The sequence below is a fragment of the Aotus nancymaae genome, unplaced genomic scaffold, assembly GCF_030222135.1.
Source record: "Aotus nancymaae isolate 86718 unplaced genomic scaffold, 86718_ANA_hifiasm-v0.15.2.pri h1tg000038l, whole genome shotgun sequence".
NCBI classification, from domain to species: Eukaryota; Metazoa; Chordata; class Mammalia; order Primates; family Aotidae; genus Aotus; species Aotus nancymaae.
Genome location: NW_026988452.1, coordinates 5,587,126 through 5,605,175, shown reverse-complemented (window position 1 = coordinate 5,605,175; position 18,050 = coordinate 5,587,126). Strand labels below are relative to the sequence as shown.

The 18,050-nt window shown below is 45.5% G+C and overlaps 1 protein-coding gene across 3 annotated transcripts in view; it reads left to right on the top strand.

Annotated features, from left to right (window-relative positions):
• ITGA9 (integrin subunit alpha 9) overlaps positions 1–18,050 on the top strand; it is a 362,228-nt gene that overhangs the window by 306,872 nt on the left and 37,306 nt on the right. For all 3 annotated transcript variants that reach the window (XM_021666559.2, XM_064360142.1, XM_064360141.1), the window contains 2 exons: positions 10,495–10,620; positions 13,789–13,908. In XM_021666559.2, the coding sequence (XP_021522234.2) occupies positions 10,495–10,620; positions 13,789–13,908 (246 nt within the window). The remainder of the gene's footprint in view (positions 1–10,494; positions 10,621–13,788; positions 13,909–18,050) is intronic.

The following is an 18,050-nucleotide window of genomic DNA, read 5'->3' as shown; positions in this document are numbered from 1 at the left end:
CGCTTTAACTCCAATAAAAGGCCATCCCCATGCCTGGGAAATGAGCTTCGTCTGGGGAACATGTCTTTCTCTGATTACATGTAAATTAATTAAAGGCCATCCCATTTTACAGGGCAGCCTGGTGGTGGTGGCCTGCACTCTTGACCTTCCAGCATGTTGGCCTGTCACACGCAAAGGAAGAGGGGGGAAGGGAGGATGCAGGGACATTGTTCCAGCCAAACCCTAAAGCAGATGGAAATGAAGTCCACTGAATTTTGTCATGAGAAGGGAAATCGTTCGTGAAATCATGGCAGCCTCATAGAGAAGTCAGAGTCGTGCAATGGAGTAGACTCTCCCTTTCCTCCGAAATGTTGGTCCGGAGGCTTTGCCCCTTTGTTTTCTGTTTCAGGTTTGGTCTCAGTAACACCCTGACCTTTTCAGGCCCCATACCACTTTTCACAGGGATGACTGCCTTAAAGAGGTGGGGAAAGGGTTAGAAAAACATGTATTTTATTTAGAAGACAGTTTTCAGTTAGAAAGAGAGAAGACATCTAGCGTTAAAGTTACGATCTTTTCCTTTCTGTGATTAAATGATACTGGGTCATTCTTTAAGTTCTTGCTCCATCCCCAGCTCTGCAGGTTTGGAGTGCGCTGTCACGTGATTTAGTTTACCCGTTTCAGTTTAAAGACAGAACTCTTTATTTGAACACCGAAGCTAGCATGGACTGTCCAAAGCTAGAGCTTCATATTAGCCTAGCTCATGTTGTTGTCATCATCAGACAGTTTTTCTGTTTTGGATTTTTTTCTATTTGTATAAACACCTTGGAACCACTAGCTACACTGAGGGGTAGATATCAGAAAATCCGAACTTGCTGCACTTATGAACACGGGGTCTCTTTTCACAAAGCAAAAGAATCCATCACTCTTCAGAGGGATCTACCCAAGGATGTCACTGAAAACTCCTCATCACCTTCGAACGGGGTGCTGCACACACACGAGTAACATGAAGTTAGCCATGTTCATATTTAGGAGAATCTAAGATCATTATCGCTGTTTCTCTGGGCTTACATTAAATAGCGTCATTGCAATTGAAAAATGAGGACAACTGAACAGAGCCTGTGAGCATCCGTCCTTTGTAGGTTATCCTGAGTCAGCGTTATTACAGTTTCTTGAAATGAATGGTGATACCTAAAGTATTTGTCTTAGGATTCATTAATATTATCTTTTAGTCTTTGGTCAATATGAAGAAACACTCAGTAGTAAGTCGTAGCAACATGATTTAACATGAGGTATAATTTGAAGGATTCCTTAAGGCTGTAAAGTAACCATGAATCATGGTTTGCATTTTTCTGGATGAATATTATTTGTCTTTCTAGAATTAGACACCTTAGGTCAGCCTAATCAACCAGCTGGTATCATTTCTCAGTTATTGTATGAGTCCTAGCTTTATTTCAAACCCCGCGGTCCTAGAATTAATATGCGTCCAGCCTCCTGTGCCAGAATAGGGGCTTACTGTCTTTTGATGCCTTGGTTCTCAGAGTAAGCAATGGGTGATTGAATTAGTAAAGTAGGCATTCAAAACATTCTCTGTGTTTTCAAGCTCAAGGAGCCTGTGACTTCAGAGAAGCAGGCGATAAGTCAGGGGGCTGGTCATGTTTACCCCGTTGGCATCAGCTGCAATTGGTGTAATATGATACGGAAAAGTGGCCCAGGGATGTAACAGAAAACATGAAGTCAATGGTTAACACGAAACACGTGTTACTCAAATGTGTCCAAGCCAATCAGCAAACATAGCTTTTACATCATAGCTTTGAGGTTTTTTTACCCGAAAACCACACTGGGGATGACTCCAGCCGTGGCTCATGGGGAGCACTGTTGTCGCTGGGTTTGTGCCTCTGCTAATTTAATCTTCCATTTCCCTTTTATTGGCGATGCATGCACTCAGGGGGCATCAAGCCAGGGACACTTTGGTGACCCTCCCTATCCTTGGAGCCCCAGCCAGCTGATGGGGCGGGTACTGGTAGGATGGTGAACTGGTAGAAGCATCTATGCTTCTGCCTGTTAAAAATACACTAACAGACCGGGTGACACAGCTCACACCAGTCATCCCAGCACTTTGGGAGGCCAAGGCAGGCAGATCATCTGAGGTCAGGAGTTTGAGACCAGCCTGACCAACGTGGAGAAACCCTGTCTCTATGAAAAATACAAAATTAGCCAGGCACGGTGGCGCACGCTTGTCATCCCAGCTACTCGGGAGGCTGAGGCAGGAAAATCGCTTGAGCCCCGGAGGTGGAGGTTGCAGTGAGCCGAGATCATGCCATTGCACTCCAGCCTGGGCAACAAGAGCAAAACTCTGTCTCAAAAACAAAACAAAACAAACAAAAAAAATTAATAATATCACATATTGAATGAAACTGCAAATTGTTTCTTTAATTTTGAGAGATATTAAACCACATGATCTAAATCATACATTCTCCTGCTTCAAAGCTTTCCTGGCTCCTATAACCTTCTGGGTAACTACCCCCACCCAAGCCATGTGTAAGACTTGCCACACGCCCTCCTCCGCATCCAGGCCCATCTCTCCTGCCTCAGTCTGGCCACCACTACCCAGCATTCCTCCAGTGCTCCACCTGTGTTGAACTCCTCGGCTTTCTAGACTCAAGTCTCAAGTTTGCCCCTCCATACTTTTGCACGTGCTGTTCTCTTCCTGGAATTCCTTTCTCCTTCCTCCCTTTACTCTTGAGAAGTTTTCTTTACCCTTTGAGGTCCACCTGCAATGCCACCTCCTCTGAGTCAGATCATGAGAGAGGCTGACTTCCTGGTGGAGGGAGACATTTGTAGGTGAGATCTGTAATCTCATTAGCAGCTGTGCTCTGAGGGGCTGCAAATAGATAAACAGTGAGGTGGTGGTCAGGGTGTGTTTGGCTCCAGTATGTGGAATTGCGACTATGCAGCCTGGTGCAGGGAAGATAGAGTGGGACAGAGAGCATCCTGGCGGGGACTTTGGAGAGGTGCTTCTCATACGTGACAGGTTACCTAACCTCTCTGGGCCTCGGTTTTCTCATCTGCAAAAAGGGGTGGAAATTGAGGAGACCAGAAGTTAGAGCTTACTTGTCACATCCCTGATAAATGTCTCTGTGTTGCTGTTCTAGCTGGTTCACTCTAAAAAATGTCCCCGTTTAGACAATACATTAAATGGTCTACTGATAGTAGTCCCCTCCACACGTGGGTGCCGTAAGGATGCGGCGTACGCCATTCGCCGTTCTCTTAGAACAGCACCTGATGTTAGCATTATTTCCATTGATATCTGAACTCAGTATAGAGACGGGACGATAAGCAGTTTCCCGGGGTGATGTGCTTGGAGCATGACACTTAGAAAAAAGATCAGAGGACGTTTCTGCCTCTTCAGCGTTCGGACCCAGGCACAGGAACTGTGTTCGGCTGCTCTGCTCTGGGGCCCTGTGGGAGGAACCTGTGTCCTCTCTCTTGCTCTCGGTCAACAGACAGCTTGTAGAGGTGCCCGATTGAGTTCTGTCTCCTGAGCCTACAACATGGAAATGCCCTGTTTCCTCCCAGCCCTTTATCAGACCACCTCAGCCTGCAGAATAAAAGCTCTAGGCTTCCCTTCTCCGTCTGGGATCAGATGAAGCTAAGGGTCTGCTCTCTTTCTCAGTGTCTTACCTGTGGAATCAGCCCCAACCCACACTTCCAACCCAGTACTTCATGAAGCGACATCTTGCCAGATCCCCTAAAGTGAACAGGGGACGCTTCCTCTTCTAACAGGCCTGGCACCGTGGTGACTTCTGACCGTGACGGCTCACTTGATTGAGCCTGACCCAGACTCTGCAGCCAGGGCTCCTGACAGTTTCCCCAGTCACCACCATCTCACGGCTTCAGTTTACAGTGTCCTCTTCGGGGTCAGGGGGAGGACAGATGCCACCCTCAGTACCTGCCTTGGTAGAATGCAGCTGTGTCACTGGGTCCTGCATCCTCCTGTCCTTGTTTGGGTGCCTGGTGAAGTCCTTTTGTTCAAATTCTGATAGCCATGGACCTCTGCCAGCTCCCAGAGGCCCTGGGAGATAAGCAGCCGTGTCATAAGAAGGATTTGGACTCTCATAGCCTGGGGAATAAATGAGGAGTGAGTGGGCAGAGGTGATGGCCACAGAGTCCTTGACTAGCCAAGGAAATGACATTGTTGGTCATTGGCCGGGGGTGCTTGGGTTGTCTGCAACACACAAAAAAGGACTACATTCCCTGGGCTTTGAGCAAAGAGGGTGGTTAAAACTGAGTTGTGGGGGATGGATAGTAATTGCTCATCTGTGTGATAAGATAAGGTAGCCCCCTGCTGTAATGCACAGTTCATGAAGTGAGGAATTAGCATTTGGGGACAGCCTGAGTGACTCCCTATACCAACATCCTCATGTATAGATGAGGAAACTGAGGCCCTGGAGACCTAAAATGACACTGCTGTTAGCGGGCAGCACTTGTGCTGACGCCAAGACTATTGAGTAATCATCACGAGCGTCTGTACCACAGAACTGCTTCACTGGGGCCAGACGTGACCTTGGACAAGTTGCTAAACTTGGGGACCTCTGTTTCCTTATCTGTCAGCTGAGGCCACAAGGACTGCATGATCTCGCAGCTGCCTTCCAGAAACAACATTCCAGAATGCTCTGTTCCCCGTTCCAGCCCAAGATACCGTACAGAATGGGCCCCTTCTCGGTCCGCAGGCACTTTTATCTCCCATGGTCTAGGCAGGAGGCATTTTTTTTTGCCACCGTGGCAGAAATGGGTCATGCCGGAGAATGCTGCGCTCTCCAGGGTGTTGGTTTCTTCTGACCACAATAAGAAGAGGAAAGGAAGCTTTCCCTCCACCTCACTCCTGCCCCACCTCATCCGCAGCTTCCACCTAAGAGACAGAGCTGGGAAGTGGTGACGAGCAAATATCTGGAGCTGTGTGACATCTGTCCCAGCCAGCTCTGTGGCCCTGCTACCTGGGGGACCTCTGGTGGTCATGGGGCCTCCTGTTGCCTCTCAAGTTTCTCCATCTGTAAAATGGGGACAGTAGGCCAGGTGCAGTGGTTCACACCTGTAATCAACACTTTGGGAGGCTGAGGCAGGTGGATCATTTGAGGTCAGGAGTTCGAGACCAGCCTGAACAATATGGTGAAACCCCATCTCTATTAAAAATTAAAAAAATAGCCGGGTGTGTTGACATGTGCTTGTAGTCCCAGCGACTTGGGAGGCTGAGACAGGAGAATTACTTGAACCCAGGAGTCAGAGGTTGCAGTGAGCTGAGATCACACCACTGCACTACAGCCTGGGCAACAGAGCGAGAATTTGTCTCAAAAAAAAGAAGTGGGGGGCAATAATAGCACCTGGCTCAGGGGACTGCTGTGAGGACTGAACTTAATGTGTGGAAAGCACTGAGAGCCTGGCCCGCAGAAAGGGCCTCGCGAGTCTTAGGTGCTGTTGTGGAAAGCACTGAGAGCCTGGCCTGCAGAAAGGGCCTCGCGAGTCTTAGGTGCTGTTGTGGAAAGCACTGAGAGCCTGGCCTGCAGAAAGGGCCACGTGAGTCTTAGGTGCTGCTGTCATGGAAAGCACTGAGAGCCTGACCTGCAGAAAGGGCCGTGCGAGACTTAGGTGCTGATGTTGTGGAAAGCACTGAGAGCCTGGCCTGCAGAAAGGGCCGCGCAAGCCTTAGGTGCTGATGTTGTGGAAAGCACTGAGAGCCTGGCCCGCAGAAAGGGCCACGTGAGTCTTAGGTGCTGCTGTCGTGGAAAGCACTGAGAGCCTGGCCCGCAGAAAGGGCCGCGTGAGTCTTAGGTGCTGCTGTTGTGGCTGTCTCATCGGTTCCTGATCAGCACTCGTAGAGGACCCCCCTCGATGACCCGGCTAGGTACTGAGTTCCTGAGTTTAGCTAAGGGCTGAGGGCACGTCTGCAATAGGATTAGCCGGTCTGAATCAGACTCGTGCAGCACCAGGCAACCTTCAATCTCCTTTTGAAAGGGGACCACCCTGAACCTTCCAGAAAAACGTTGCTTTTCCCAATTGAAATGATTCCCGTGTAACCACAGTCAGGAGCACAACTGGCCAAGATTTTCATTCACCACAGACTCAGTCCTCATTTCCCTTTTCCAGATCCCACCAGGGGCAGATTAGGTGTCACATTGCATCACATCACGCCGTCCCATTACCCTGTTCACAGGCCACCCCAGAAACTCCCCGCGGGAGACGGAAGCTAAGTTCTGAGCTGTGACTCTGTCTCTTGGGGTTGACACTGAGACTTAGGCTGTTTCTCGCCTGCTTGCCCTGCCTTTCCCAGCTCCCTGCCCCTCTCTGCTGGCATCTGGTCTCATGGCCAGATGACAGCGCCAGCTCTTTACACCTGAAGCAATTAGCAAGGCTGGCTGGGCTGGGGCTCTGCTCCCAAGTTTCCTCTCCCTGCCTGGAAACCTGAAGCACTGATGCGCAGAGCAGGGAGGAACTCTGCTCCCACGCCTGATTTTAATGAGGGACGGATGCATCCTGCAGGCTCAGAGGTTCTGTTTCTCTAAACCCAGACCAAATGTGTTTGGGTGGCCCGGCCTTATAATCTCAGCAGAGGAATGTGGGTGCCACAGGCTGCAGAAAACAGTTTCCAGTGGTCTGTCAGCGGATGCCCACTCCAGAAGACCCACGGGATTCTGAGTGAGAAAATGAGTGGATATTAAGAGTCCAACTAAACACATCTGGATTCTCAAACGCCCCATAAACGTAAATGTTTTCCATCCACGATGTGCTATATATGCCTAAATATAGGGCAAGCCCCAAATAGCATATCCCCCATTTCCCTAATTAGGTAAATTTAACCCTCTTTTTCTTGCCAACTTAATAGGAATCAGAAGTATGGTTTGCCTTTGAGGTGGGGGGAGTGGGCAGTGGGCATTGACTGGCAAAAGACTGGTGGGAACTGTCTGGAGTGATGGACGTGTTCTGTACGTTCATGGGGGTGGTAGTTAGGGTGATATCATTCATCAGACTGCACCCTTGCCATGCATTTTAATGAAGGTAAATTTACTTCAATAAAAAAAGTTAAGAGAAATGAATGAAATATTCAACTGTCTACTTATAATGTTTAACCTAATCATGTGGTTGAATGCTTAAAATCCTAGAATGACGTATTAATCTATAGTACTCTTTCATTCTTATGTTTCACAAAATAATTTTATCCAAATGTACATCTTCTGAGATTGATGGATGTCATTTCTTTTTTTTTTTTTTTTTGGAGACAGAGTCTCACTGTGTCACCCAGGCTGGAGCACAGTCTCGGCTTACTGCAACTCCACCTCCTGGGTTCAAGTGATTCTCCTGCCTCGGCCTCCCAAGAAGCTGGGATCACAGGTACCACATCCGGCTAATTTTTGTATTTTTAGTAGAGACGGGGTTTCACCATGTTGGCCAGGCTGGTCTCGAACTCCTGACATCAGGCGATCCGCCCGTCTCAGCCTCCCAAAGTGCTGGGATTATAGGCGTGAGCCACTGCATCCTGCCAATGAATGTCATTTCTTATCCACATTTTTAGTCAGTAGTTTACCAGAGCATATCATCTTCAATTGAAATGCAGAACTTCTTGAATCCATGTTTGGTGCTGATATTTGATTGCCACACACCAATGCCCACTTGCCCCGCACTGGAGCAGTTGTTTTTCTCATTTGTCTTGCAAGTGAATATTCATGCTGCTCACATCAGCAACTTACAAATTGCTTTCTAAAATGGGCTTTCAAATATTTATCGCAGCTTTCAGCAATTGCACCCAAGGAATAATCACCAAATCTTCATTAAAGCTCATTGCTGCCTCCTCAGTATTTCCCTCTAGTGACCTCTAAAATCATCCAAACCCAATGTTGACTGAGATCATTTCAGGCTAGCTAGTGTGTTTTCCCCAGATGTTGTGGTTCAAATAAAGTAATTGAGGCTGGATGCAGTGGCTTATGCCTGTAATTCCAGTGCTTTGGAAGTCCAAGGCAGGCAGATTGCTTGAGCTCAGAAGTTCGAGACCAGCCTGGGTAACATGGTGAAACTCCATCTCTACAAAAAAAAAAAAAAACCAAGAAGAAAGAAGAAGAAAAGAAACCAGCGAAAAACAAAAAACTAGCTGCATGTGGTGGCATGTGCCTATAGTCCCAGCTACTCAGGAGGTTGAGGAAGGAGGATCACCTGAGCCCAGGAGGTTGAAGCTGCCATGAACTGGGATTGAACTACTGTACTCCAGCCTGGGAGACACAGACCCTGTCTCCAAAAAAAACCGAAAGTAATTTCCAAATTATTAGAGACTTTTAAAGGACAGTAAGTCCCAAACTGTGAGAAACTTTTATAGGCAGCATCCTCTTTTCTAATAGTTTAACTTGAGGAAATAAACCTTCACCTTATTTATTTTCAGACACATATAGTAAATCTGGAATGTATTCAGATCAAAGATGAAATAGAGATTTAGCCAATTTTGGTGGTCTTGTTTTATAATTCATTCTTAATAGATTAGCATTATTAGCTTGTTAGTTTCTTTTTGTAGCAAAAACTGACAAAATCTAATTAAACTTAAGAGCTTCTACACAGCAAAAGAAACTATCAACAGAGTAAACAGACAACCTACAGAATGGGAGAAAATATCTGCAAACTATGCATCTGACAAAGGTTTAATATCCAGCATCTGTAAGGAACTTAAATTTGCAAGAATAAAACAACTCCATTAAATGGAGGGCAAAGGACATGAACAGACACTTTTCTAAAGAAGACGTACGTGCAGCCAACAAGCATGTGGGAAAAGAAAGCTCAGTGTCACTGGTCATTACAGAAATGCAGATCAAAACCACGGTGAGATACCGTCTCATACCTGTCAGAATGGCTATTGTTAAAAAGTCAAAAATTAACAGATGGTGGAGAGGTTTTAGAGAAAAGAGAATGCTTATACACTGTTGGTGAGAGTATAAATTTGCTCAACCATTGTGGAAAGCAGTGTGGCAATTCCTGAAAGAGCTAAAAACAGAACTGCCATTTGACCCGGCATCCCATTGCTGGACTCAACCTAAATGCCCATCAAAGAGCTTGGATAAAGAAAATGTGGTACAGATAGACCATGGAATACTATGCAGCCATAAAAAAGAATGAGATCATGCCCTTTGCAGGAACATGGATGGAGCTGGAGGCCATTATCCTCAGCAAACTAACACAGAAACAGAAAACCAAATACTGCATTGTCTTGTTAAGTGGAAGCTAAGTGATGAGAACTCATGAACACAAAGAAGAGAACAATAGACACTGAGGCCTTCTTGAGACTGGAGGTTGGAAGGAGGGAGAGGAGTAGAAAAAAATAACTATTGGGTACTAGGCTTAGTACCTGGGTGATGAAATAATCTGTACCAAAAACCTCCATGACCCCAGTGTACCTGTATAACAAGCCTGAACATGTACTCCCAAAAATAAAATAAAAGTTAAAAAAAATTTTTTTTGTTCCCTGCCTTGAATAAAAAGTTGAAACATTCTGGAACAAATTCAAATACACTGTATTTTACTCAAGGGCATTATAGATAGGGTAATTTAATAGATGCGTGTGGTTAGCCATGGATTGTAAGCACAATCCTAAATTATGAATTACTAATTATTAATTTTCTGGTTTGACCTCACATCCTGTCTAGTCTTCCGCTACAACCAGTGTGATATGATGATATATAAAGAAGACTTTGTTATTTTGACGGTTCCTCAATTTAAACATCAAAAAGAGAGCTGTTCTTAAGGAAATCATCACCAAAGACTACACACCATTGTTTTGCTTCTAATGTCACTGTCACTCAGCACCATTGCCATTACTGTCGGAAGCAAAATCAAATCACTCGCCAAGAGCTCGGCGAGAATGCAGGTCCCTCCTGGCTCAGGGCAGAGGCTGGTCAGTTATATTTTTGGTAGCAAAACTCTGGTTTTAGAGTTGGACCGAGAGCAGTCCTTCTTGCTGCTGGTTCCCCTTCTCTAGGAGGACCTCTAAGGGGTTTACAGCAGCCTGGGGGCTTTCTGGAAAGGCTGAAAACCTCCGGCAGCAGATCAGCTGTCAGGCTTAGTCCCAAGCTCCAGATCTGGGTTCTTGACTACATGACTGTTGGCCAGTGACCCAAGTTGAGCCTCATTTTCCTCATTCAGACAAGAATTGCTTGTAATGGTGTTCCTAAGTGCGCTTTGGAAACCGTGGGGTGTAAGGCTTATTTTACTCCTTAAGTCTTCCTATTTCCTAGTCACGTCTCATTTGCACGTGATGCGCCATCTCATCAATTATTGGGGGACCTAAGATGCACATTTTTCATTATTTGGCCCCGTTGATGCGACAGCTTCTGCCTTTCAGCTTTTCAGCCATTGTTCTCCACTTCAGAATGGACGAGGAGGAAAGGTGAGTCGGGGTTCTACCACTCCTGCCTCTGCAGTGAGAGGCTCCAGCATCACGATTCATTCTTGAGACTGACCCATCTGACAGGCTCTTTTCATTTGCAGGTGGGCCAAGAGAAGGGAAACTGCTCTTTCCAGAAAAATCCAACCCCCTGCATCATCCCTCAAGAACAAGAAAATATCTTCCACACAATATTTGCTTTTTTCACAAAGTCTGGAAGAAAAGTCTTGGTAAGGATTTGCTTAGTGGCTGGGGTAAAACGGGTGGTCCTCACTCAGAATAAAACGGGTGGTCCTCACTCAGAAGACACCACTTTTCTATTTGATATTTATTATTTCCTAAATCTGGTTTTAATCAATTGACTTATAAAGGCACAGACTGTGGTCAACTCCTAATTTTCAGTCTGAGGTTTCAATCACAATGTTAAATTTACATTCCAAATTCTATTACCTGGAAAAGGGAAAGTCTTTGCAACCCACCAAGCACAAAGTAAAAGTTTCTTCAACTAGTGTGAGTCTAAACAAGAGTGATTATTCTTGTGCAAACATTTGGGAAATTGTTTAGTAATGTATACTAAAAACATATGTATCCATTCCAATCTTGAGTATATCCCCAAGAAAAATGAGTACTTGTGCCCCCCTGAAAAGACATGAACAAGAATGCTCACAGAAATGTTAAAATAGCTGAAAACTAAGAACAATGCAAATATTCATCAATAGGAGAATAGCTAAATAATTGTGGTATATCCATATACTGGAATATTATACAGTAATGAAAATAATGAACTGCTACATGAGTGAATCTCACAGACATAATACTGAGTGAAAGAAGCTAGAGACAAAAGCCACATATTGTAATATTTCACTTATACAAAGTTCAGAAATAGCAAAAACTAATCATGATGATGGAGGTCAGGCAAGTGGTTACTTTCAGAGGAATATGGATGGGATAGGGCATGAGGGAGCCTGCTTAGATGCTGGAAGTGTCCTACATCTTAATCAGGGTGGTGTTCCTCCAGGTATAAACACATGTAAAAATTTATAAAGACAGGCTAGGTGCAGTGGCTCATGCCTGTAATCCCAGCACTTTGGGAGGCTGAGGCAGATGGATCACCTAAGCTCAGAAGTTCAAGACCAGCCTGGCCAACATGGTGAAACCCCGTCTCTACTAAAAATACAAAAATTAGCCGGGTGTGGTGGCGGGTGCCTGTAATTCCAGCTACTCAGGTGGCTGAGGCAGGAGAATTGCCTGAACCAAGAAGGCAGAGGTTGCAGTGAGCCAAGATCGTACCACTGCACTCCACCCTGGGCGACAGAGCTATATATATATATATATATATACACACACACATATACATACACATACACACACACACACACACACACATACACATAAAGACATACACTTCAGATTTATTCTATGATATTTGTTATACCTCCATTTTTTCAAAAGTGACGGTATTGAAGATGGAATGACAATGCTTTTCCAAAGCCGCCTTTTTATTTAAATCTTTGGTTATATTTCCCTAGGCTTCTTATTTCAGCCCTGGCACATCTCATGTTTATCATTTCCTTTCTCATTATTTTCTCCTGTTTAGAAGTGTGGCTATTTGCCACTTGAAAGGTTGGGATTCTTTTTTTTTTTTTTAATTACATAGTGAGGATGATACATCCATTGTTTAAAGCCCTTAGAATTGTTAGCTGTAGTGATAGTAGTTATTTTATATTTACGACTTTATGGCTGAAAATTTTGCCTCATATATGAAACATCATCAAGGTATGTATATGCATTTTGGAACCTACCATACAAAAAAGAAAACTTTTCTGGTCATTAGAGAAATGCAAATCAAAACTACATTGAGATACCATCTCACGCCAGTTAGAATGGCGATCATTAAAAAATCTGGAGACAACAAACGCTGGAGAGGATGTGGAGAAATAGGAACACTTTTACACTGTTGGTGGGAGTGTAAATTAGTTCAACCACTGTGGAAAACAGTGTGGCGATTCCTCAAGGACCTAGAAATAGAAATTCCATTTGTCCCAGCAATCCCATTACTGGGCATATATCCAAAGGATTATAAATCGTTCTACTATAAGGACACATGCACACGAATGTTCATTGCAGCACAGTTTACAATAGCAAAGACCTGGAACCAGCCCAAATGCCCATCGATGATAGACTGGACAGGAAAAATGTGGCACATATACACCATGGAATATTATGCAGCCATTAAAAACGAGGAGTTCGCGTCCTTTGTAGGGACATGGATGAACCTGGAAACCATCATTCTCAGCAAACTGACACAAGAACACAAAACCAAACACCACATGTTCTCACTCGTAGGAGGGTGTTGAACAAGGAGAACACATGGACACAGGGAGGGGAGCACTATACACGGGGGTCTGTTGCGGGGGAGTGGGGGGGACAGCGGGGGGTGGGGAGTTGGGGAGGGATAGCATGGGGAGAAATGCCAGATATGGGTGAGGGGGAGGGAGGCAGCAAATCACACTGCCATGAATGCACCTATGCAACAACCTAGCATGTTTTTCACATGTACCCCAAAACCTAAAATGCAATAAAAAAAAAAAAGAAAACTTTTGTAACTTTTGAATTTGTGATTTTTGTTTTTGTTGTTTTTTTTTTTCTTCTTTGAGATGGAGTCTTGCTCTGTCACCCAGGCTGGAGTACAGTGACACGATCCTGGCTCACTGCAACCTCCACCTCACGGGTTCATGTGAATCTCCTGCCTCAGCCTCCCGAGTAGCTTACGCATGCCCACTACCATGCTCGGCTAATTTTTGTATTTTTAGTAGAGACAGGGTTTCACCATGATGGCCAGGCTGGTCTTGAAGTCCTGATCTCAGGTGATCTTCCTACCTAGGCCTTCCAAAGTGCTGGGATTACAGGCGTGAGCCACCGTGCCCAGCCAGGATTTACATTTCTGTTGTAACTTTTGTGTTTCCTTGAGCAAGAGTCACATGACTTCTTAGCCCTCTCATTTACCCTACATAATAAATAGGCGTGAAAGTTTATTTGCCACTGCACAGGTGGAAATCACATAATGTAGGAAACATGTCTGTGTTCAAAACTCATAAGAATGCTTTCAGAATGCAAAATTTAGTTGTGTGGTTTTTAAAAAAAATTATTTCTCTTTGCAAATTCAGCCAATTCTTGGTAGGATAAACTAGTAAGCTGTTTTCTCCCAGTTGCTTGACTTAAAGGCAGGTTCTCGTTCCCACCAGGTGGGAAATCCCTTTAGTGCCCTCTGGTGGCAAGAAAGAATGATTGCATCATCTTATGGATTTCCTCTGCCTGGAATTGCCTTAGTCACCAAGTTCATGGATTTGTCTTTGTTCTTAATTCCATTGGAAAATTCTCTGACTTTTTTTCCTCAGGACTGTGAAAAACCAGGAACTTCTTGCCTAACAGCACACTGTAACTTTAGTGCTATTGCTAAAGAAGAAAGTCGTACTCTAGATATACACATGCTGCTGAACACAGAAATACTGAAAAAGGTAAGCCCTGATGAACCGCACTTTAGGGATGCATTTAGAAGCATTTGAATTGCTGACATCCGATTTGGGGGAAAAAATGAAAAAAAAGGAAAGAAAGAGAGGGAAGGAGGGAAGGAAGAGGAAAGCATTTGAACTGGTGTCCTCATGATACTCTGGCTGCACCCCCCTTTGCTGTCTACAAGGGGCTCTTTTTATGTATTTAGCGGGTACAGGTGCAGATTCCCTACATGAATACACTGTGCAGTGGTGAAACCTAGGCTTCTAGTGTACCCATCACCTGAACAGTGAACATGGTACCCAATAGGTAGCTTCAACCCTCATCCCCTCCCACACTTTGGAGCCTCCAGTGTCTCTATTAATTCCACTCTTGGTGCCTATGTGTACCCATTGTTTAGCTCCCACTTACAAATGAGAACATGCAGCATCTGACTATTTTTCAGTTATTTCACTTAGCGTAATGGACTCCAGTTCCATCCATGTTGCTGCAAAAGATGTAATTTAATTCTTTTTATGGCTGAGTAGTAGTCCATGGTGTACGTATATATATATCACATTTTCTCTAACCTGTCATCCATTGATGGCCACTTTCGTTGATTCCATGTCTTTGCTACTGTGAATAACGCTGCAGTCAACTTTCCAGTGCAGGTATATTTTTTGTACAGTGTTTCTTTCCCTTTGGGTAGATACCCATTAGTGCGATTGCTGGATGGAATGCAGTTCTGTTTTTAGTTCTTTGGGAAATCTCCATACTGCTTTTTTGATTGTTCAGTTTACCTTCCCATCAACAGTGTGTAAGCATCCCCTTTTCTCTGCATCCTCACCAACATCTTTGTTGTTGTTTTTGTTTAATTGTTTAATAATAGTCTGGCTGCCCCTTTTGAAACTTTCCCAGTAGTTGCCATTGGTGATTTTGCTGGTAGAAAATGCCAGGGTAAAATGCCAGAGCCTGGCTACTCAGTGTGGTCCGAGGACCAGCAGCAGCAGCATCACCTGAGAGTTTATTAGAAATGCAGAATCCGGGGCTCACCCCAGACTTGTAAATCAGCATCTTCAGTTTAACAAGTTCCCCAGGGATTTTGTTGGCACATTAAAGTTTCTCATGTGTGAGCTTGCATCAGAAGCACCTGGAGATCTTGTTAAAACACAGGTTCCTTTGGGGTAGCGTCTGAGGCTCTCCAGCTCCGGCAAGCACCTAGGTGATGCCCGTCCTGCAGGTCTGCGGACCTTGCTTTAGATGAAGTTTGGCTAACCTTTTCTGTGAAGGGCCAGTAGTAAATATTTCAGGCTTTGCAGGTCCTACAGCCTCTTGTGACTGCTCGACTCTGCCATCGTATTGCGAAAGCAGCCATAGACAACACTCAAATGAATGGGCATGGCTGTGATCCAGTAAAACTTTATAAAAACCAGCAGAGGCCCAGAGTTGGCCCTTGAGTCCTAGTTTAAATGACACTTGGTTTTAGTCCAACTTTTGACTGTCAGGTCACTTTGCTATTATGAGTTTATCACAAGCGGTTCATTAAAAAGCACCTCAGCCAGGGTGCCTCAGTGGCTCCCGAAGAATCGTACAAATTTACTATGATTTATTTTAAGATGAGAGCTGCTGAGAGGCCACTTCCAACAAGATGCTGTAAAACTAATTGCATGTGAAGGTAAAACGAAGGATGCATGTTCGCCACAGAGATTCCAGTTGCTTTTCTTTAGAAGGACTAAATGTGTTAATCTGTACAAACCTATCCGCGTGTGAATGAATAGCCTTAGAAAAGTCATTCTGTAGCTATTTTTAAATGGACACAGCGGTAACATGCTGACATCGGGGATGTTTTTTCCATTTCAATCTGTAGCTGTTACAGCCCTCGCACACCCAAAGAGAGCCGTGCACAGTTCTGGTCTCTTTGGTTTGCTCTGGAAGGAAACTGGTTTGGGGCAAGTTGGACTCACAGCCAGTGCTTTGTTCTCTCTTCATGCCTCTCCCTTTATAAAGCACAGTGTTAGAGGAGGACCAGGCACGACTTAGAGCACCACTGGCCATCCTCTGATTCCAGAAGGGAGCCTGGAAGCCCCGCGTTTCAGGAAGTACCTTCCTGACATGTGTCCCCGGTCAGGCTGGAGGACTTTGCCCCTGCACACTTACCTGTCCTGTCTGTATGCTTCATTGCCTGTGCCACGCTTGCCACTGTCCACAAAGCCCTTGTGGCTGAAAGCCACTCTGATGTCTCCTTCATCCTCAACCCAGATGGCTGCTGCCTACACTTCAGTTATTTGCACTTAGTCATGCACACTCTGCAGCCTGGTTCTTCTGCATTGCTATCCCGGTAGCCAGTGGTGACCCTTTGCCCAAGGAACATGTCCCAGTGACTATTGTCCCCATGGGCCATCCAGGCCAGTGGAGCCCCAGGCAAGAGAGCTGAAAGCGGTGGGGTGTCACATGAAGACTTTCAGGCTCATTGTCCACGTGCCCTTTCAGCAGAAACCAGCAGCACTTCCAGGTGCAGAGAAAAACTTAGAACCAAGCTGACCTGGAAGCCAGATGGAGCCCCAGCTGCTCCCGAAGCTTCTGTCGCCCTGAAGCCAGCTACAGCCTCCCCTGGGGAGTCGAGCCCGCATGGCTCCGGGCCTCCCGAAGGATGTGGAGCGGCGCCAGGCTTGTGGTTTGCCTGGGCCTACAGTCATGTTTATTTTCCTTTTGACCTCAAGATCTGGCCCCAGACAAGGGAATTTGAGGTTTTACTGTTTTGACCTTAACAAGTTTTCATTTGAAATGTAGGATCTGACTTTTAAAATCACTGTAGGAATCGGGTTTCTTTGGAAGTGTTCTTCCAGTTCGTAAGGCTTTCTTCACTGATCCACCACCGTGGGGCCCATCCTGTGCCAGACTCCTCGTCTGCTCGGCCTATAACATTGGCAGTTACCATAATTATTATCGTTAGTAATATCCAAGGTTATTTTTATTTAATTTTTTGTATAAATATTTTTAGAGACAGGGTCTCGCTCTGTCACCCAGACGGAAGTACAGTGGAGCAGTCATAGCTCGCTGCAGCCTCAAACTCCTGGGCTCAAGTGATCCTGCCTTGAGTGGTCCTCAGCTAGGACCGCAGGCACATGCTACCATGCCGGGTGATTTTTTTTTTAACGTTTTGCAGAGGTAGGATGTTACCGAGGCTGGTCTTGACCTCCTAGCCTCAAGGGATCCTCCCACCTCAGCCTCTCAAAGTGCTGGGATTACAGGTCTTAGCCATTGTGCCTAGCCCAAGACGATCATTATTATTCAAGATTGAAAATACAGCATATCCTGATACATAAATCTCCACCTTTATGAAACTGTTAAAGTGGTAAAGATTATTTGTATACAGACTTATTTCCTGCTTAAAGTGAGTTAACTGGAGGAACTCTTTTGAATGAGAGGCTTCCCAAAAGCATTTAAAATGCGTTTTAAGAAAAGAACAGTAATGGGTGCATAACTCCCAAGTCCCACGTACAGACCGCGGATCCCGGGTGCCCCAGAAGGCCTTGTGGTTTCTTTGGCAGAGACGAGCAAAGGGTGCCCTTGGAACCGTTTCCCATGGAGTCCTCTACCTTCCCGTTTCTTCGAGGGTTTAGCCGAAGCTGGCGTCTGAGTGTGAGCTCCTTGCGTGACAGGCAAGCTGAGGAGGTGTGGGTGGGGACGCCACATGACACCTTGCCTGTGGAGCCCTTCCTGCCCTGCCCCACAGGTAGAACGTTGAGTGCACTGGTTCTCTGCCGTCTGTTTCCATGACGGAAGCCAGGCTGCCCTTCTGCTCCACGATCAACCCGCACCACTGGCTTGAGGTTCTGGCTCCTCCCCAGGCCACGGTTTTGTCAGCGCCTGTCTTCTTCCTAATTCAGTCTCCATCCCTGCTCTGGTGCCGTTTTCCGGTTATCTGGATCAGCTTTGAATCTGAGCCTGCAGCAAGGCTTCTGCCTGCGTCTGGCTGGGGGGTGATTCCTGAGTCTTAGATATGCTCCCCTATACCCCTGCCCCTTTCTCCTTAAGCTTCATTTATAAGCCAGATATTTCCCCTTCCCCATCTCCCCACCAGGTACCCTTTTTCAGTGTTAAATGGTTTTTACTCCAAAACAGCTTCATTTAAGAGCAAAGAAAGAGTTAAAAGCAACTCATGTGA